Source organism: Macaca mulatta, chromosome 10, assembly GCF_049350105.2.
Source record: "Macaca mulatta isolate MMU2019108-1 chromosome 10, T2T-MMU8v2.0, whole genome shotgun sequence".
Taxonomy (NCBI): Eukaryota; Metazoa; Chordata; class Mammalia; order Primates; family Cercopithecidae; genus Macaca; species Macaca mulatta.
Window position 1 is genome coordinate 32361940 of NC_133415.1, and position 20904 is coordinate 32382843.

At 59.3% G+C, this 20904-nt stretch overlaps 2 protein-coding genes across 6 annotated transcripts; one reads left to right on the forward strand and one right to left on the reverse strand.

Annotated features, from left to right (window-relative positions):
- The first annotated feature begins 2 nt into the window (after positions 1 to 2).
- On the forward strand, positions 3 to 5661 carry DGCR6L (DiGeorge syndrome critical region gene 6 like). Of its 2 annotated transcripts, none has more exons than NM_001193690.2 (5): positions 3 to 207; positions 287 to 447; positions 3820 to 3920; positions 4522 to 4662; positions 5116 to 5661. In NM_001193690.2, the coding sequence occupies exons 1-5, from the start codon at positions 98 to 100 to the stop codon at positions 5263 to 5265; spliced, it is 663 nt and encodes a 220-aa protein (NP_001180619.2). In that variant the 5' UTR covers positions 3 to 97; the 3' UTR covers positions 5266 to 5661. The 2 variants fall into 2 exon arrangements, with proteins under 2 accessions (NP_001180619.2, XP_028682949.1); XM_028827116.2 differs by having other exon boundaries at positions 63 to 207; positions 287 to 510; positions 5116 to 5655.
- Positions 5662 to 6334: 673 nt separating this feature from the next.
- LOC114670386 (proline dehydrogenase 1, mitochondrial) lies at positions 6335 to 20551 on the reverse strand. 4 transcript variants are annotated; one of them, XM_077950743.1, is made up of 10 exons: positions 20261 to 20545; positions 18497 to 18594; positions 16166 to 16245; positions 15107 to 15188; positions 13416 to 13508; positions 13148 to 13294; positions 12022 to 12197; positions 10554 to 10652; positions 6966 to 7054; positions 6335 to 6890 (listed from the first exon to the last, which is right to left on the reverse strand). In XM_077950743.1, the coding sequence occupies exons 3-10, from the start codon at positions 16228 to 16230 to the stop codon at positions 6721 to 6723; spliced, it is 921 nt and encodes a 306-aa protein (XP_077806869.1). In that variant the 5' UTR covers positions 16231 to 16245; positions 18497 to 18594; positions 20261 to 20545; the 3' UTR covers positions 6335 to 6720. The 4 variants fall into 4 exon arrangements, with proteins under 4 accessions (XP_077806869.1, XP_077806868.1, XP_077806866.1 ...); XM_077950742.1 differs by lacking the exon at positions 18497 to 18594 and having other exon boundaries at positions 20261 to 20551; XM_077950740.1 differs by lacking the exons at positions 18497 to 18594; positions 20261 to 20545 and adding an exon at positions 16658 to 17041.
- Between the last annotated feature and the right edge of the window lie 353 nt (positions 20552 to 20904).

The following is a 20904-nucleotide window of genomic DNA, read 5'->3' on the forward strand; positions in this document are numbered from 1 at the left end:
GGGACTGTCGTAAAAGGGGCGGGACGCGCCGCGCTCGGGATGACGTGAGGTTGGGGAAGCTCATTGCTGCCGCCGGCGGCTACCGGGCGTCCGCGCGATGGAGCGATACGCGGGCGCCTTGGAGGAGGTGACGGACGGTGCCCGGCAGCAAGAGCGACACTACCAGTTGCTGTCCGCGCTGCAGAGCCTGGTGAAGGAGTTGCCCAGGTACGCGGGCGGGCGGGCGGCGGCCTGCCGAGGCGGTGTCGGGTCCCTCCAGGGCTCACCGCGCCCCCCTACCCCGCAGCTCCTTCCAGCAGCGCCTGTCCTACACCACGCTCAGCGACCTGGCCCTGGCGCTTCTCGACGGCACCGTGTTCGAAATCGTGCAGGGGCTACTGGAGATCCAGCACCTCACTGAAAAGAGCCTGTACAACCAGCGCCTGCGCCTGCAGAACGAGCACCGAGGTGCGCGGGGGCAGCGGGACGAGGTGCCTCCTCCTCGGGGTCTGCGCCTCCCGGCAGCTCTTGGTATCTGTGCAGATCGGCTCCTTCCTTGGGAGTGTTCGAAAAAGGTCCCTAAGATTAACAAAATCAAGGGCGCGGAGACTGAGACAGCGCCTTTTTAGTGACCAGTGGGTCCAACCAGTTTTGTTTTCAGTTGCTGCAGCCCCCACTTCTTAGCAGAAACTCCTTGCTCGGGCTTCCCTGTGCCCCAGCCCCTTCCAGACCGGACGGCCCTAGGCCTCGGTGCCTGGTTGGCCTACAGGCAGACTCTGGTGGTGGCACTGATTGCGTTGCCCCTCAGTAGTTGGAGGTCTGTTGACAGCTGTGCAGCGAGCGCCTTTCAGGGACAGTTCCCTCTCAGACCTCGCAGGGCCTCATTCCAGTTGCACATCAAATTCCTAAGCACTGTCTCCTGTGGCGCCCTCCCAAACCCGAAGAGCTTCCCACTTGAGCCGCATGCTTGGTGGGCTTGGGAGTCCTTTTCTGCGAATTATATAGGCCAGGTCCCCCTGCACCATCAGATTTCAACCTTCGCTATTTTATTTTTCCCAAACTTCTTTTAAAAGTTGAAACACTTAGAAAAGCTGAAAAGATAGTCTACTGCGTGCGCTTGTGCTCGCCGCTGAAAGTTCAGTAGTGAACGTTCTGCTCTAGTGCTTGATATCCCAAAATGCGTGCATGTAACAGCATAGCGGTTCACCTAGAGTCTTCAGCGTTCCTGGAGACCAGGATTTTCAACCCAGCAATGTTGACATTTGTGACTGGGTAAGTCTATGGTGAGATGCTGTCTTGCGCATTGCAGGGTGGCAGGGGTACCGTCCCTAGTCCGGAAAACCAAGAATGCCTCCAGACAACCGGGGGGTGGGGTCAACCTTGGCCTCGGATTGGGAGCAAGTTCTCTAGAACAAGAGTGGTCTCCTACACAGCTGCCGAGGGTAGCCCCCTGAGAAATTAACTGTTCTGGGTGTCTCCTGACTTTCAGTGCACGGCCACATCATGCTACCTAACTTGTGGCAAATTGTTGATTTATAAGTAAGGATCCAGTCCAAGTTCATATACTACAATTGGCTACTTTGGTCTCTTTGCTTCTGGAACAGTCCCCAGCATTTATCCTGGCATTGACTTTGTGTAGAGTCCAGGGCAAATGCCCTGCTGTGGATCTATCAGGTTGCTTCCTCGTGCATTTAACCTGCTTCTCCACTCTCTGGGTTTCCTGTACACTGGACTGCTGGTAGAAGCCTGATTAGAAGCAGGTTTAATGTGGCAAAAATTCCTCCTAGCGGTGCAAGGCGCCCTTCCCCAGAAGGCAGGCACTGTCCATCTGCTCCAGGATTTGTGTTTCTATCAAGAATGGATGTCGGATTTTGGTAGACCCCTTTTTGGCAGCTCTTGAGATGATCACATGGTGAATCATTTTCTATGACTACAGTGAATTACAGTTACTTGAATTCCATCCTACTTGGTCATGCTGTAGTATCCTCTTTATGTACGCTGGATTTGATTTGCTAAAATCTTAAGAATTTTTTGGTGTATGTTCATGACAAACTGTGGTCTATAGTTTTCATGTAATATCATCTGGTTTGGGTATCAGGGTTTTTGCCAGCCGTATAGGATGAGTTTGGAAGTGTTCTCTCCTCTTCTGTTTTCCAGAAGAGTTTGTGTAGATTTGGCATTACTTCTTCCCCTAAATGTCTGGGCGATTGTCTTTTTAAAATTTTTTATTGAGCTGTAAGAGGCATACAGTTTAATCCCAAGTGCATGGCTCAGTCCTTGATGCTCAGACTGTGCCATGTGTGGCCAGTGGGGGCGCTCCAGGCTCCTTTAGATGCCTCCCCATCATTCCGTGAGCACTTCCTTGCTTTCTGGTTCCAGAGCGTGTTCAGGCTCATCTTTTGTTTTCTCCCTGTCTCAGTCCTGGAATCGGCCATTTTTCCACAGGGCCCTGGTCCCTTCTAGTGGGATGGGGAGTTTCAATAACTCCCTGGGCCCATTGCTGTTTGGGCCAGGCCCTGGTTCCACCAGCAGCAGGCATGCCTGCGTTGACGTTCTGCTTCTCCTTTCTGATTTGGCAGGGGTGAGTGGCTGCTCCTACCTCCTTTGTGTTCCCTGGGCATGTCTAAGGCCAGGCCCCTTCTGCCCAGGCAGCCGGCGTGGCTCTCTTCTTGCCTTTTGGTTGCCTACCTAGTGGAATCTGGTAGTGGGCCTGGCACTTGTAGCAATGTTTGATCAGTAGAGTGAAGGAGATGACATTTCCCTGCTTCCCTGTGTTATGGAGATGTCTCGAGGGAGCTCTTGGTTTGAAACATATTTCATGTGATAAATGCCATCATTGAGGTGTGTACAGAATGCCAAGAAACAGGAGATCGGGGAAGGCTGCAGGCACAGAGGGAGCCAGCTACCTGCAGGGGAGCCTCAGGGACCCTGGAGTTCCCTGGAAACTTGCCACCAGAGAAGAGCTGCAACATCAGGGCTCTTCCCAGGAACAGAGTGTTGGGTTTCACGTTTCTTGTGGCCAGGGACCCCTCCTTCCTGGGGAGCTGTAGCCATTTGGCACTTACTGGTCACTGGCGCCAGCTGCGGGGTGCTGCATGTTCTGTTTCATGGTAGTTTATGTCCCATGATCGCTTCCTCTGTACATTCCCCTCAGACTAGACAGTTTGCATACATCTGTGTTTGTGCACAGTTCAGCAGGGACCGTGGAGCTTTACTTGGTGGCCGAGGGTGAGCTCCTCAAAGCCGCACAGGCTTATGGTGCCCCAAGCTCATCCCAAACTTGGGCCTCCCAGGTCTGCCCACCCTTCTCGGTCTGGCGCTGTGCCAGAGCTGGGAGCTGCAGATGGGGGAGGGGGCTGCCCACCCTGAAGGGTGGAGGGGCCGAGCACACCCCTGGTAGGCAGAGGCCCCACACTCAGGCTCAGCGACCCCGCTCCTCCTGCTCCTTTCCCATGCCTTTGTCTGAGGTGGTCTCCAACACTTGAGTAGATGTCCAGTGGCCTGTGGCCATGGGGACCCTGAAGCCCTCAGACTGCAGCCTCCCTCCCACCCGCCTCCTCCAGCTGCCCTGGGTCTGCGGCTGCAGCTTTGGCCCCACCTGGCCAGTCTTCCCCACCCCACCTTCTTTCAGTCCCCCGCACCTTCTGGAGTCCCCTGGAGACTTGCCATTGGAGGGCCCGGCCCTGGGTGACAGTAGGGTGGGAGGATGGAGGAGGCTGGCGTCCCCACTGCAGATACGCCTTTGGCCTGGCTGCTCTGCTGGGCTGGCAAGGCAGGTGCCCATGGGTGAGGGCTGCTGCCGAGTCCCACCGCCTGCTGACCGGCTCTCATCCCTCCCAGTGCTCAGGCAGGCGCTGCGGCAGAAGCACCAGGAAGCCCAGCAGGCCTGCCGGCCCCACAACCTGCCTGTGCTTCAGGCGGCTCAGCAGCGAGAACTAGAGGTACTGGGAACACAGGCAGGGTGGCCGGCCTAGCTGTCCTGTGGGCACCATCTGGCTCTGCTGACTGGAGGGGGGTTGGGGCTCAGGTGTGGGTGGCTACTCTGGGCCTGAGTGGGCCACTGGAGGCCTAGTGAGTCCTACCAGGTGGCTCTTCCCTGAGGGTGCCAGGTGTGCTGGGGCTGGGTGGAGGGTGAGGGCCTACCAGTGCTCCCCTGGAGCTCACTGGTGCTCCTCGTGGGTTGGGGCCTCCGCAGAGCAGGTGGCCTTGAGGGGGTACAAGGGCAATGGTGGGGTGATGGGGCCAGCCAGGAAGCGGCCCATCCTTCTCCCAGGGAGCACAGGGACAACCAGAGACTGGCATGTAACCAACAAGCCATGGGGCAGCGTGTGCCTGCGGAGATGTGTGTGTGGTCCCAAGGCAGCCCCAAGTTAGGGCATTTGTGGAAGCCCCTTAGGGCCCCCTTCAGGAGTTCGCATGGCCGAGGAGAGGCCTGGGTGTGCTGAGGATGCATCGGTGGTGTCAGAGCTGGTGCTGCTGGGGACGGCAGCAGGAGCATGTGTTTGAGCTGCCCTCCCCCTCCCGCCCCACCCCCCACGGCAGGCGGTGGAACACCGGATCCGTGAGGAGCAGCGGGCGATGGACCGGAAGATCGTCCTGGAGCTGGACCGGAAGGTGGCTGACCAGCAGAGCACACTGGAGAAGGCGGGGGTGGCTGGCTTCTATGTGACCACCAACCCACAGGTCAGTGCCTGGGCCTGCTCCGCCCTAGCCCGAGTGCCCCTGGGCCCCACAGACCCCATTCCATCTGGGGTTTCACCGCTGGTCCCTGGGGAGCCAAGCTCAGGGTATAGGGGGTAAAGTGGAAGGATTGAGACTCTGGAAAGGATTTCTCTGCCATTCCCAGCACGGAGGCCAGGCCCATTCCCTACAGGAGGGTGAGCCAGCCAGCCACGGGGCACTGCCCACCCTCCCCAGGCCTGCTGTGCCCCACAGGGCCCTCTTCTGCTCCCCTCCCACATGCCATTCCAAGTGGCCCTGCTGGGGGCAGAGGCTCAGATTCTACCCTGTCCTGGCAGGCCATGACCAGGCTTCACAGGATGGCCGCCCTGTGGGCTCACTGCCTGGCACCCTTGGGCCGGGGTGAAAGGGGCCCGGGGGTCACTCTGGCCTTCACGGTGCCCCTCTGTATCCCAGGAGCTGATGCTGCAGATGAACCTGCTGGAACTCATCCGGAAGCTGCAGCAGAGGGGCTGCCGGGCAGGGAAGGCAGCCCTGGGACTGGGAGGTCCCTGGCAGCCACCTGCTGCCCAGTATGACCAGGAAGGCAGCCCTGTCCCACCATAGCCACAGGCAGCAGAAGTCTGGGCAGAGTTCATCTTCTGACCTTTGGCCACTGCCTTCCCAGCTGCCCACAGGGGTCCCCTGCTGAGGAGAGGCCGGGTGAACCCGGCTGCCTGTCCCCCTGCGTCTGGGACTTGCTGCCAAACGCTAGGTTGGTCTCATAAAAGGAAGGCCGGCCCAGCCTGCCGCTGTCTGCTTCAGGGCCCGGCAGAGAGTGAGGCCGGGGGTTCTCACACCTTCTCACTCCACGGGGCACATCCCAGCCTGCACCGCGGGCCACCCGAGTGCTTGTTCTGGTCTCAGCCGCTCCCTTGGCAGCTGCAGCCCCCATGCAGAAGAGGCTCCGAGACCCAAGCTCTGTGTGACCCAGAGAAATAAAGATGCCTCAGTGTGGCCCGCGTGTGGCTTGTGTGACAGCTGCAGGTTCTGCCATAACCAGGGCCCCAGTAGGGCCCCCGCCTCTGCTGCAGCAGAGGCCTCTGCCTGGGGGCCCCTTCCTGGGCTGTGTGCCCAGCCCACCACCCCTCCCCCTGTACGGAGACTGGGACCCTCCAGCCTTTCCTGCCCCAGCCCTGGTCCCAGGATGCTGTCACTGCCATCTGCACGGGGCCCCCATCCAAGCCCCAGGGCATGAGGACCACATCCAGCCTGCTTTGTGGGGCTGGGGGCTGGAGAGCGTGGGAGAAGACCCGGGGTGCAGGTGTGCGCCTGCCGCAGCCTGGTCAGTGTCCTGTGGGAACCACTAGGAGGCACCTGATGCAGGTCACGGGTAGAGGACTCCGGGTGGCAGGAATGGCCTGAGGAGGAGCCCCGGGGGAAGGCGTGCCAGACCCACGTAGAGAGCTTGGCCTCTGCATCTGCATGAGTCCCCTCCATGCTGGCCTGGGCCCATGGGCCCTGCTGGGCCCTTGTGGAGTCAGGGTTGGGGGTGTCCAGGTCTGCGCAGGGCCTGGCCTCCAGGAACAGATGATGCTGGAAGCCAGAGTCTGGGGTGAGACTTCCCTGACCTTGTCTGAGCCACTCCCTCTTTGCTGCCCAGAGCTGACCCTGTGTGAGGGCGAGGGCTGTCAGCTGCAGGAACAGTGGTTTATTGACCAGGCAGGGCCTCCCCAGCCCGGCCTCTGCTCCCCGAGGGGCTCGGGCTGTGTGGGCTGGCCCTGGCAGAAGGCGGACAATCCTCTAGGCCCAAGGACATGGGGGTCACAGAGGTGGGGGCCTTGGGCCCACACATCCGGGGAGAGTTCCCAACCGTTCCCTGCAGCTATCCCAGGCAGGTAGCAGGTTTGGCCCACACCTGAGTGCCCAGACCCTGGGCAGGACTGGGAGGCACCTGACCCCACCTCCAGCAGCTCTGCAAATGCTGAGAAAAAAAGGTGACTCTGTGTGAGGATGGGGTTGGCTGCAGCTGTGGTGATGGCCCGGGGTGGGGCCTGGAGGCCGAGGGTGGGCTGGCGGGTGCTAGGTGCGGCAATGAAAGAGGCTGCCAGTTCGGAGCCACCGCAAAAGCTTCAGCCACAGCAGCTGCCGAGTGCCCTTCATGAGGCTGCTGTTCTCCAGGGCGCGGTGGGACAAGTAGGGCAGCACCTCCATCACGGGGCCGTAGGGCACGTACTTGTAGCCGGCCTGGCCTGCATGGGGGCAGATACGCCATGAGGTACAGGCCCAGAACCGCACCCCATCACACCAGGGAGGGCCCCACTCACCCAGCGGGAAGCTGATCTGGTCACACATGCCTAGCAGCTGTCCAAAGTACACCTGATGGTCAGCGGGATGCAGGCACAGCTCCTCCATCCTATGCAAGTAGAGCCAGGAGCTGAGGGCCAGTTCCAGGACACTGTCCCCGGTGCAGGGGTACAGGGCTCCTGTCCCAGCTCTGAGCCCGTCCTACTACCCCAGGTTCCCCATCTACACTCTCCAGACTTCATCCCCTGCAAGGTGGGGCTGGGGTATGGGCTCTGCCTGGCCCTGCCCCAGTGAGGTCTCTTCTCAGCAGGACTCTGCTGGGCTGCCCTACTCTTCTCCCTGGGGAGGCGTCAGCCCTTAGCCAACAAGATCCTCCTCCTGCTTTCCCCACCCTCCCCTCTGCCACCTCTCCTCTACCTCCCTTCCTGGAGGTGCAGCCCTTCCTGGGGCCCTGACCCACCCAGCAGCCTGCCCCACAGGGCAGGGAAGCTCCTCGGCTCTCCTGCCATCCCTTCCTCAAGCCCCTCCAGGGTTCTGCGGTATGACTGGTCTCCGGCCCTGCCCTTGCCCTCTGTGGGCTGCTCCTCTGCCCCATCCCCACAGCTGCTCTGTCCCACACAGCTGCCACCAGCCCCCGAGTCCTCGGAAGGCGGCTGCCCTGAACCGAGATGTGCTGCACATGTCACATACACACGGGATTTAGGAGACTTTGTAGAAACATAATACTCAATGACGCGTTGCTTTTCTAAAAGCAGCTGGAATACGATTTGAAGTAATATTTTGTATATTTTGGGTTAATTAAAATGTATTCTTGAAATTCATTTTATCTTTTTTAATGTAGCTACTAAAAAATTTTACAGATGTGGCTTGCATTATATATCTGTTAGCACTGCTCAGATATTGGGGTGGGGCCCTCAACTCTGTCCTGTCTTCACACCACCCCTGACAGGGTCTTACAAAGATTCTCAGGGTTTGAAATATCCATGCAGTGACAGTTCTCACGTTTCATATCCAGCTTCCTATGTCCAGGTATCCTGACTTAGCCGGTCTGCACAGCACTGGGGCCCCCACCCTGGGCTGAGTTCCGCCCGCTCCTCACACATCACCTGGGTGACTGGCGGGGCCTGTGCTGTGCTTCCCACTCCCTCCCCGAGGGCCTCACCTCCCCTGTTCTCTCCCCGCCCCAGCCCTGGCTCCCAGAGTACCCATCAGCCAGAGGCCCTTTCCCTCCATCCCTGGGCTGGGCTCCAGTGTCGGGACCACCCAGTCTAAAGCAGGCACCCGTCTCTGCCACATCGCCCTGGTCTCCATCGTGTGTCTCCCTCAACCCCAGGACAAGAACCCGAGAGCCGGGCTGCCACTGCTGGCTGCCCCCTCCCCTGTGGTGTGCATGGCCTCTGCCATGTGACTGCAGCTACCCCCAGCGCCGGGCAGCAACTCACTCCGCCTGGCATCTGGGCTTGGCCTCATGAGGCATTTTGGCCAACAGGGAGGTACCAAAGGTGACACAAGCAGAGGCTTGCCCTCTCCAGGCCTTCTGGAAGCCTGAGCCCACCACATGCCCAAGCCTGGGCTGGCCTGTGAGACACTGGACCTGGGTACAGCCTCCTTTACTGCCCCAGCCATGAATGAACTCATTAGGCCCCACCGGCCCCAGATCACAGATGCAGGAGGGACACAGGCACGGCCAGCGGCAGAAGCATCAGCTGAGCCAGCCCGCCCAGGCCTCCAGAACATGCCACTGTTTCAGCCTCTAAGTTTGGGGCGGGTTGGTTCCTCAGCCAAAGCCAACTCGGGTTGTTTGAGGGTGGGTGGTGTGGCAGTCTCGGCCCGGCATAGGACAGAGCAGCTGCCATAGTCTAGAAGCACTTACTCAGGGGAGGGGACCCCAGTTCCCCAGAGCTCCCCAGCCACCCACTGCAGGGGCACAGAGCTGAAGCCTGCAGGGGTCCAGCCTCAGGCAGGGTTGTGAGCATGGTATTGGGGGAACCTGGCACACGGCCCTTGGGGCCATGAGGAGAGAGCCCGACTGCCACTCAGGGGAGGGGGAAGCTGTGTCCAGTGGGGAAGCCACCGCCACAGCAAGACAGTGGGGACAGACAGGTGCCAGCGGGAAGCTGGAGAGAGGAAGCCCTGCTGAGGGCAGGCTGTCCTTTTGGAGTTGGATGGTGAGGTGTCTAGTCAGGCTGTGAGCCCACCAGCATTGAGAGTCCACCCAGAGGCTGGGAGTCCTGATTACAAGCTGAGAGGACCCACCAGCTCCCGAGTGCTGGCTCCTGCTGGCCGCCAGGCCTGTGCGTGTGGAGACAGTGAGTCTGTCCCATCTATGACAATTAGCAGAGGGTCAGGGCACAAAAGCGGGTGTGCTGTGATTTCAGGCCATGAAAAAGCAGCAGCATCGTGAACAAAGGCTGAATGTGGACATAAGTGAATGATTTCAGAGCCGTGAGTCAGCTCCCCGAGCAGCCCCAGGATGTGTCCTGTTGGCTGCAGCCCTGGCCCCAAGCCTGGCCCTGTGGCTTCACAGCTCCTTGGGGAGCCCCCTCGTGCCACAAGCCTTGGATCTGGAATGCCCTGCCCTGCTGTGGAGTGGAACCTCTGCTCAGCTCCTAGGAAGGTGAGAGCCAGCGAGGCCACTGCCCAGGCCCCCGAGGGTTCTAGGGGTCCCATCCCTGGGAAGGCGGAATCTGGGAGGGGAGGGGGAACCTAGGACCCCATTGTGTGCATAGCTTGGGCTAAGGCATGAGATAAAACCGGGGTGACAGTACTGGAATATCCAAGAACTTACTTCACCTAACTGCTGCCTTTGACTTGTTAGAATTCTACCAAAGTTGTGCTCCATGGGACACATGTTTAAAGGGAAAACAGACCGTTACATTCCAGATGTAGTAAAAATGTTAAGGGAACTGCTTATAAATGAGGCGGCGCTGTGGAGGCCTCCTGAGGGACTGGGCTCCAGCACTGCATCTGTACCTTTCAGCAGCCCTCCGAATCCCCTAATGAAACTTAGGTTTTTAATTGTGAAGTTTAATAAGTCAGATGTTAATTTTTAAAAGGCTGGTTATAGTGGCTCATGCCTGTAATTGCAGCACTTTGAGAGGCCAAGAAGGGAGAATCACTTGAGGCCAAGAGTTTGAGACAAGTCTGGTCAACATGGTGAAACCCTGTCTCTGCTAAAAATACAAAAAATTAGCCAGGCAATGTGGTGCACACCTGTAATCCCAGCCACTTGGGAGGCTGAGGCATGAGGAATTGCTTGAACTTGGGAGGTGGAGGTTGCAGTGAGCCGAGACCATGCCACTGCACTCCAGCCAAGGTGACAGAGCGAGATTCTATCTTAAAAAAAAAAAAAAAATGTTAATTTTAAAAACCAACGTAACTGCAAAGAGCCTTTGTGCTCACAGTCCAATGTCCAGAATGCCAGCAGGCCCGGGCCTGCAGGCACCGAAGCTGCCCTCCAGCTCATTTTACCAACCTTCCCCACAACTGCCCGCCTGCACCCAGCAGGTTGCTCTGCCCACCCTGAGCTCTGCACTGCTGCCACCTCTCCCCAACCAGAAGAGCCAACGGCTCGGGTGGGGTGTCGGTGCAGGGTGGGGTACACCTACCTGCGCAGCGTGAAGCGCACTGTGTCCTCGTTGTGGGAGGCCACCATCACCTTGGCCTTGGCGTTGTGCTTCAGCTCCTCCAGCACGTAGTCCAGGCACCTGTGGAGAGTGCCACGTGTGCCCAGTTCCAGCCTGTGGTCGCCTGCGCCTCTCATTACCAGCTGCACAGAGAGGAGGCCGAGGGCAGGCCCAGGGTCATCCAGTGAGCTGGCTCTTTCCAAGGGTGTCCACAGGATCCCACAGGTTCAGGAGGAACAGGAGCAGCATCTGCCCCTCCCAGCACCTCATGAAAAAGAAAGACCAGCAACCAAGAAGAAGTGAGCGATGTCTGGGACCAGACAATTCATGCAGAACCAGCTGGGGTGCAGCGTCCCTGCATCGAACGTGCCGTGACACTGGGGACCAGCCCAAACATGGCCATGAGCCTCATGACAGACACAGCTTTGCTTCTGGGGAGGGATCCTACAGTGCCCCCCGGCCCTGCAAGGAAATAAAAGGGAAGCAGGTCCCTATAGGGCACAGTGGGGGTGGGCATCCCGGTGCACCAGGAAGCCCGAGCAGTACCACCCTCCTGCAGCGAGGACACAGCAGGCTTGACCACGCGCACATTCTCTCTGACCCAGCAATTCCAGTTCCAGGAACCTAGGACAGCTGCATCCTCAGACACAAAACCCCTGATGGCCCGTGTGTACCATAGAGGGTGACGGTGTGTCCAGCAAGTCCCTGTTACAATAACCAGACTGAAACCAGTAAGATCAAAGATGCTGGACACACAGTCCCGGGCACCCCATGCTGGCTGGTAACAGTGCCACTCTGCAAGCCCACACAAGGGGACCCAGATGGAACGCGAAATGAAAAGCACATTGGGCAGAGAACACACTACAACGCAAACAACAATGGCGGAGATGTGTGCGCTGCGGCACGATGGGCACGGCGGCTGCAGGAGGGGAGCTGCAGGCAACCAGGAGACACCTGGGGTCTCTGAATTTGCAGCACACACGCCTCTAAGAGGAAAAGCTCATGGTTGGCCAACCTGTGCTACATGAAAAGATCACCAGGAAACTAGAGCAGTAAAAGCAGGTGCAGAACAGCTGATGGGCGATCCCACTGTGTGAACTGAAAAGCAAACAGGCTGAGCCTGCGGGGCGGGGAGGGCCGGGTGCTCGTGCACATCTCTGGATCTAAGTGTCTACAGGAGCCGGCTCAGGGAACTGTGGCCTATTTTGCTTTGTTCAATGGGCTTTTCTATATTTGTAAAAGAATAACCTTAATGTTTTTGAAAAAGCAACACATGACACAAAAGCAGAGGAAATACCAGTTCTGACCTGGGGACACACGAGGCTGCCACTCCTGCTGGGGTCTTCTGGCCCCAGCAGGGTGGGACAGGGTCAGTCTCCAAGCCTCTCCCTCAGGCCCAGTTTCTTGGCACCCTGCCCTGGGAAGATGGAGGCGCGGGAGAGCTGCGCACCTGTGGTACATGGCGTTGGTGGCCTCGTACGTGGGGTTGATGGGGTCCTCATAGCCGATCTCTGCCGCATGGGCTCGCTCCTGGGCCAGGTAGGCGCCCCGCACCAGCTTGGCCCCAAAACGCCAGCACTCACGGCGAGCCAGCTCCACGCCCAGGGTCACATTGTCATAGGCATCCTGTGGGGCCAGGGCCAAAAGTCGCAGGGAGCCTGGGCAAGCCCAAGTGACAGCAGGATGGGGCCTTCCTGGGCCCAGGTGCAGTCACCAGGGCTGGGCAGCAGCTGCCTGGGGAGGTACAGCTCAGGGCACCTGGAGCAGGTGTGGGTGAGGATCTGTCCCCAAGGAGCAATGGCAATGGGGATGTCTGCAGCTTCCTGTGTGGCCCGTGGACAGCCCTGTGGGAGCAGCCCAGGCACCAGCAGCCATCATGTGCCCTAGACTCCCAGGCTGACTGGGGGACGGGATGTGTACTGCAGGCTCCTGCCTGGACCCCTCCCCATGCCACCCTGTGTCCTCCGGGCACCCGGCTCACCCCTGAGAGCTCTGAACCTGTTAACATCCCTGAGCAGTTTGGGGCCCACAGGCTAGGGTGGGCTCCCTGAATACATGTGACATCCTGGGTGAGTCTTTCCGGGGAGGGCCCAAAGCTTTCATCCAGTTCTTAGGGGCGTTGAACTGAAAACACGCTGGAGGAAATGGTCATGTGGCGCCTTCCACGTTTGGGGCGTCAGGCACATCTAGTGGACCCTCATAGAGATCGCTGTCTTCCTCCTGCTCCTTAGACACTCGGCAGGTTCCGAGAACCACAGGAGAGGCTGCGGGCAGCGGGCCCTTCTTCCTACTCTGAGCCAGTCACCCCGGCCTCGGCCTCCTCTGCAGGCCTGGCTGTGGCCACCACCTAAGGGGCTCTTTCCTGGGCCCTGGGGCCCGCCCTGGGTAAGCTGTGCTGCAGAAGACCCCAGCAATCCCTTGGGGGCACGGCCCACTCCCTCCTCCATCCCGTGAGCTCCCTGGCGGGTGCTGAGTGTAGAGCCAGGCAAATGCCAGGGATCTCAGATGAGAGGAGCCCCGCCTGTGAGGTCTCCAAGCCCCAAGGCAGGCAGGGAGGGGCTGAGCGGGGAGCTTGCCTTGAGGTAGCACTGGTACGTGTTGAAGATGAGCGGCTTCTCCACATTGAACTTGCGCTGCATCTCCAGCGTCAGGCGGCTGATGGCCGGCTGGAAGTAGGTCTGCTCGGCATCCACCATCAGCCGCACGCCCACCTCTGTGGCTTTCTGAGAGGTGCAGAGGGAGGAGCAGTGGGAGCGACTGTTGCTCAAGTGAGGCAGGTGCCCTCTTCTGCACGAGTCCCAGGTCCCCAAGGCCCCAGCCCTCTGTCCAAGCAGGGCAGCTCACCTTGGCCAGGACATCCATCCGCTGTAGCATCCTCGTCATCTGTAGCTCCTCCTCCTCAGTGAACCGGGACAGCAGGGGCTCCAGCTGTCCTGTCTGGGGGTGCAGCACATGGTCAGGCCACAAGCGAGGGCTGGAAAGTGCCACCCTGAGGCCCAGGCTAAACCTTTCTCAGTGTTCCCAGCCCACGGGAACCCTCTGATCCGCCCATGCAGGGCCGGGAGGGCCACCTGGACACAGCAACACAGCGCCCGGGAACCTCCAACGCAGCCAGTGCACTGCCCTATGTGGGCCTGGTGGCACCATGAGGGAGCTCATTGGCCATGTCCGTGGGCCCCAGGCTCAGTCTAGACCTGCACCCCAAAGTGTGTACTCTAGCAGCCTCCCCAGTTCCCACCGAGGCCTCACTGTTGTGGGAGGGCCCCCTGCAGCTCCCATGTGACACTGAGGAAGTGAACACTGACCACCCAATCGTCAAACAGAAGGCTCCGCCCGGAGCAGGGAGAGGACCCAGGAGGAGGAACCCCTGGCTATAGGCTGACAGGGCGGTCGTGCAGCACATGCTGACACGTGGCTAGGGACCAGGGCAACCTCCAGGATGAGGCCTTCAAGGAGCTGGTGCTCAGAGGCCATGGGGACCCATCCCGCAGGGCCTCCCGCTCACCCCTTTGCTGCCCCAGCAGCCTTGCCTCACTGAGCACACACAGTACCGCTCTAGCCCTTGCTACACCATGCTAAAGTCTCCAGCAGCTGGTGGCCTTGGTGCACAGCCGCTCTGTACACACGGCGCCCCGAGCCTCTGGGTCGAGGTCTCTAAGTGTGAGGCTGGGCCCTTAGTGGACTGGGGCTGGGTGTGTCACGGAAAGCTGCCTCTGCGGGATGTTTTCTGAAGGTGCTTCTGTTCTTTCTTCGAATCCCAGCTTAGGTTGTGGTTTCAAGCATTCTACCAGGTCCTGGGCCCCCCTCCCACAGGCAGATGACTCTCATTCCTCTCCCCGCTGTACACAGGCTGGCCTGGTGACATGCTTCTAACACACAGAACTCGGCAGAAAAGACACCGTGTGACTTTTGAGGCGAGTCAGGAAAAGGTCACCCAGCTTCTGCCTGGCTCTCATGTCTCAGGGGACACTGGCAGGAAAAGGTCACCCAGCTTCTGCCTGGCTCTCACGTCTCAGGGGACACTGGCCCTTAGAGCCCAGCTGCCGTGTTGGGATAAAGCCCAAGCCACAGCCAGCACCAACTTCCAGACATGGGAGTGGGCGCCTCCACCAGGTCCCAGCCCACCACTCTGTGAGTACAGCTACCCAGGAGACCCCAAGGGAGGACTGCCCGGCTGAGCCCTGTCAACCCCAGAACCATGAGGGAGAAGCAGAGTCACTGCTGCGTTTCAGGCCTCTGAAGTTTGGGGTGACTTGATGCACAAGACAGATGACTGGGGGAAGGCCCAGACCCCCTCTCCTTGTGGTGTCTTAAGGCTCTGCGTGGGTCTCTGTCCCACCAAGCACTCTGTGGGCACTAGTGGGTTTGTCTCCTTCCCCCTGGACCATAGGGGGTCTGTGGGGCCACAGTGTGCAGTGATCTTGGTCATGTTAAGTTCCCAGGGTGGGCAACAAGAGACACGCATGGCAGGCTGAACTCCCTTCTCAGCCCAGCGCCCTGCTGAGCAGGGCCTCACCGAGGAGCGGAGGCGTTACCTGAGCGTTGGGGACCACCAGGTGCTTGGAGAGCTTGGTCCTGCTGTCGATGAGGCTGCCCCAGTCCAGCAGGTCCACGGTGCTGAGGGAGGAGGCGCATCAGCAGAGGGGGCGACCCCACCTGTGGGTGCTGGGGTCGGGTGGGGGATCCAGGCCCAAACCTGTCCGTTCACCAACCACCACAAAACCCACCTCGGTGTGCAGTTTTAAAAGACAGAGAAGGCTGAGGCAGGAGAATGGAGTGAACCCCGGAGGCAGAGCTTGCAGTGAGCAGAGATCGTGCCACTGCACTCCAGCCTGGGCGACAGAGTGAGACTCTGTCTCGGAAAAAAAAAAAAAAGAAGAGAGAAAATGTAAATACTGTTCTCTGTTTAAAAATTTAAAACCAGTGGCGTGCAGTGGCTCAAACTTGTAATCCCAGCACTTTGGGAGGCTACGGTGGGCAGGTCACTTGAGCCCAGGAGTTTGAAACCAGCCTGGGCAACATGGTGAGACCTGGTCTCTATAAACATAAATTAATTAAAATAATTTAAAACCAAAACACAACAGTCCTGTATCTAGGCGGCTCTGAAAACACTGAGTACCCTAGGGCTGTTTTGGGCTTGTGGAGGGGCCGAGCATACGCAGCCAGGCAGGAGGTGGACACAGCTCCGGGGGCCAGGGAGGACACAGTGGGCAAGGCTGTGAGGGGACGGCTGACTACTGCACCACCCCAGTCACCTCCCCACTTCAACTGGGGGCTCCTGGTGCCCTCGGTCCCAGCCCCTGACCCCAAGGATGGGGCGTGGGGCTCTGAACCTTCACCTGCCAGCGTGGGCTCCAGGGGGGCTGAGAGTGCCACCTTTGCTCTGGACCCAGATAATTCTATAATGAGCCCTCTATGGGGGCCTCAGGGACCTGAAGCCATCAAGTCCTGCTGTGTGAAAAGCAGGTCCTTCAGCACTGTCATCCCAAGGCCCACCCTCTCAGGCAGGGCAGCCAGGACTGGGAGACGCCGCTGGGGCTTGGCTGGAACCATGGCTGATGCTTGTGTCCTCTCAGCCTGGGGGCTGTTCTCACCCAGACAGTCCCAGGGTCTCCGCCGTGAACCAGTCCTCAATCTCAGCCTTGGATGTGATGCCCATCTTTGCAACACTTTCCTTGAGAAGTGAGAAGGCCTGGATCAGCCCCATTCATTCACATTTTATCCTTCCCCCACCCATTGGCCTCTGGTGCTGTTTCTGGCTTTATTACATCATTAGCGAGAACGGGATCCATTTCTGGTTTGTTTCTACTGCATAGAGAGGTCTATTCCCACCCTGCTGCTGATGCTCGCCCATGCCCTGCAGGGCTGGTCCCCAGCCCTCCCACCAGCATCTCCCCACTCTGTTCAGCGTCCCTCTGACCTCCTCCTCCCCACAAGACCAACCCCAGCAGCTGCAGAGTGAGCCACATGCCCTGGATGAGTTCCCCAAACCACCTCAGACCACTGCCCACCATGCCCCCTGTGCGCCCCCACGGTGCCCACCCCCTCACAAGCCCCGGGAGTGGGGAAGGGGAGGGCTGCCCCACCTGCAGCGCCGCCACCTCCAGCCTGGTGTCCACGCCTGGCCAACCCACAGCAGGCTGCTGACCCCACCCCACCCCACCCATGAAGTCCCTGCACATGGCGCTCTGGAGGTCCTGTAGAGATGGAAGGGCGGGGTCTGTGTTTGCCATGCAGGTGCAGGACAGCAGTGGGCACAGGGGCTGCCTGTCCCCTGCCGAGCAGCCCCCACAGGCTCCCTGCCTCGGTTTCCTCCCCTGTGCCACCAGCACCATAGGCTGCTCACCCGTGGGTCACAGGACCCAGAAACACCAAGCATGGCTAAGGCAGAGACACCCCAGCAAGGCCCCCTTGCTCAGGCCTCTGCCCCAGAGCCAGGGTCTCTCAGGCACCTCTGATGTTCCTGCCCCCACACAGCCAGCCCGCAGTCCCACCCGGTCCTCCAGGCCGACCCTCCTGCAGCATTCTTCCCCCTGACACTTCTTTCCAAGCAGCAACCAGAAATGTTCCTTTAAAGTGAAAGCAGATCTTACCATCTCATCTTGTTTAATGTCACCCCAATGCAGGGCCTTCCCCTTCCATCTGCCCCGGGAGAACAGGCAATGGGCGAGAAGACGCCCCTCACCCTGGTGGCCCAGCATTCAGCTGGCCACTCTGACCCCCAGCCCCAGTCGGGAGGCGGCTTCCAAGCACTGCTCGGCAGGGCCAGGTGCAGTGGTATGCACCTGTAATCCCAGCACTTTGGGAGGCCCAAGTAGAAGGTTCACTTGAGCCCAGGAGTTTGAGACTAGCCTGGGCAACATGGCTGGTCTCAAAATATGAAAAAATATGAAAATTAGCTGGGTGTGGTAGTGTGCGCCTGTAATCCCAGCACTTTGGGAGGCCAAGATGGGGGGATCACTTGAGCCCAGGAGTTCCAGGCCAACCAGGGCAACATAGTGAGACCTCATCTTTTTTCTTTTTCTTTTTCTTTTTTTCTTTTTTTTTTTTTGAGATAGAGTCTCGCTCTGTCACCCAGGCTGGAGTGCAGTGGCATGATCCTGGCTCACTGCAACCTCCACCTCCCAAGTTCAAGCAATTGTCCTGTCTCAGCCTCCCAAATAGCTGGGATTAAAGGCACCTGCTGCCATGGCTGGCTAATGTTTGGTATTTTAGTAGAGACAGGGTTTCACCGTGTTGCCCGAGCTGGTCTCGAACTCCTGAGCTCAGACAATCCACCAGCCTCAGCCTCCCAGTGTGCTGGAATTACAGGCATGAGCCACCATGCCCAACCGTGAGACCTCCCCTTTACAAAAATTAACAAAACAAAACAAAACAAAACAAAAAAACTTGGCCTGGTGTGGTGGTGTGCACCTGTAGACCCAGTTACTCAGAGGCTGAGGTGGGAGGATGGCTTGCGCTCAGGAGGTCTAGGCTGCAGTGAGCTATGATCACACCACTGCACTCTAGCGTGGGCAACAGAGCAAGACCTAGTCTCATTTGAAACAGACAAACAAACAAAAACATAAACAGGCCTGGGACCTGCTGCCCCTGACGGAGGGCTGCTGGGGCCAGCATGGGGCTGTGCAGGGTCAGGTGTTTCTAACACTGAACGACATTGGGCTTTGGTGACCTCTGGCTTCTCTAGCCCTCGAGCCCTGCTTCCCCCATCTCTGGCCCCCAGAGGCTGTGTCAGGGAGGGATTCCCAGGCAGAAGATGCGGCACCAGCTCCCTGGGCACAGTGGCTCACACCTGTAATCCCAGCACTTTGGGAGGCCAAGGTAGGCAGATCACAAGGTCAGGAGATTGAGACGATACTGGCTAACATGATGAAACTGCGTCTCTACTAAAAATACAAAAATTAGCTGGGTGTGGTGGTACATGCCTGTAATTCCAGCTACTCGGGAGGCTGAGGCAGGAGAATCGCTTGAACCAGGGAGGTGGAGGTCACAGTGAGCAGAGATCAAAGCACTGCACTCCAGCCTGGTGACAGAATGAGATTCCATCTCAAAAAAAAATAAGAAAGAAAGGAAACAGAAAAAAGAAACCTGACCTGGTGCCTTCCTAGTCCCCTCTCCATCCCAGCCACAAGGTGGGCATGGCTTCTGCATGGCTAGCCCCTGTCCCACTCAGCTGCCACCTAGGATGCCCGTCCTTGCCCATGGCTGGCCACTGCCTCCCCTGGCATTCCTGCCTTGCTGCCTCCTCCTCCTACTGCAGCACCACCAGCACTGGCTGCTCTTTCTGGATGCCCCTTAGATGTAGGCACTCCCCAAGGCCTCCACATCCCGTCCCTCCCCCTGCCAGTTCCTCTACCTGGGATGTCCCTTCTCACCTTCCTGTCCCCTTGGCCTGGGCTCTCCACGGCCACGGCTTGACCTTATGGCATCCTTATGCACACAAGCACAGCAACGGCCTCTCAGAGGCCACTGTCTGTCCATTTCAGCTCCTTCTTCCTCCACCATCCTCCGCACCCCTGCCACCACTCGTCCTAGGCTGACCATGGCGCTCCCCATGAGATTTGGGCCAACAGCATCTGACACTGATTTCGTGGACCTCTGCCCTTACCTCGCACCCACCGAGGCCTCACCTAAGCTCAAGTGTGGCTCGGTGCTTCTCATCTCCCACCGACCCCGGCCTCCCCCCCTCCCCCCCGCCTCCTGGTGAGGCCAGGAGTGCAGCCCCCGACCTCCCAGTCTCATCTGAGACATCAACACCACCAGATCACACCCCGCCCCCCCCCACCACGGGCGCCAACAAACGGAACTTTGCAAACTCTTCCCAGGGTCACCTGGAGATAACCCTCATCTCTAATACCCCTAGGCCGATGCGGCTACAACAGCGTTCTGCTTGTTGCCCCCACCCCCACCCCCACCAAAAGCCCTCACACTTTTTTTTTTTTTTTTTTTTTTTTTTTGAGACGGAGTCTTGCTCTGTGCCCCAGGCTGGAGTGCAGTGGCGCGATCTCGGCTCACTGCAAGCTCCGCCTCCCCGGGTTCACGCCATTCTCCTGCCTCAGCCTCCCGAGTAGCTGGGACTACAGGCGCCCGCCACCTCGCCCGGCTAATTTTCTTGTATTTTTAGTAGAGACGGGGTTTCACCGTGTTAGCCAGGATGGTCTCGATCTCTGACCTCGTGATCCGCCCGTCTCGGCCTCCCAAAGTGCTGGGATTACAGGCTTGAGCCACCGCGCCCGGCCACCCTCACCCTTTTTAAAGTTACCATGGGTGAGTTCAAAGCTGGGCGTTTGAGGGGCTTCCCATTTTTCCCCAACAGTGTGCTCAGAGTCGCCGTGTCTGGGAAGCGGCTGGGTCCCGGGGATTGAACCCTGGGGTCCCAGGCTATGAGCCCTACACCAGGCTTCTCTTGTGGCAACATGAAGAATACTCCATTTTAAATTCCAAGTGATAACTTTGTATTTCCACAAGTGGTATATATAGTAAATATTAAAATGACCATTGTTTTTAGTTGGTAGACATCGACAAGTAGGAAAATTTGCGAGGTCCGAAAGGAACTGCAGGAAACGTCTCCCTTCCTGGCTTCCCTCGCTCCAGGAGATGCTTGGGAGGCACCCCTTTCACGCCAGGAAGCTCCGTAAAGGCTCCCGGGACGGGCAGAAGCTCCATGCCCCCGCCTGCACCCCGCGCACCTGCTCGTGCCGCGCCAACAGCGCGGGCCAGGCGCACAAGCGCAGCACCAGCAGGCTGCGCGCCAGCTCCCAGGTTCGCCGGCTGCGGTACGCCTCCTGCGCGTTGCCGAAGTCCACGGCGGGCACCGGTGGCCGCACTGCCTTGGCCGACCCACGTCCCGGCACGGCCCCTGGGCCGGCGGCAGGCTGCTAGCGGACGGCCGGCGCCGCGGACAGCGAGGCGAAGCGGGGAATGTAGGGGTGCAGCGCGGGTACGACGCGCCTCAGAGCCATGTCGGGACGCCGGTACCCGCCCGGGCCGCTTAAGTATGCGCTGTTGGTCCCGCCCCGCCCCGCCCCGCCCCGCCCCGCCCCGCCCCGGAGACCCCTAGCCTCGCTCTCTCCTCTGGAGTCCCACGCTCCGAGCCGCGCCCACTCCTGGGGAGACACAGCCCCATCCCAGAGGCCCCGCCCCTCCCTAGCATCTGCACCCGCTCCTCCTGAGGCCCGGCCCCGCCACGCCCCGCCGTAGGGCCCATGCCTTCTCCACGTGAGTCCCTCGCCCGGCGCTCCGAGCAGCGCCCTTTCCCCAGGAGACGCCGCTCCACCCTAGGACCCCCGCTCTCACCTCTAGAGAACCCGCCTCGAGGTCCCAACCCCACCCC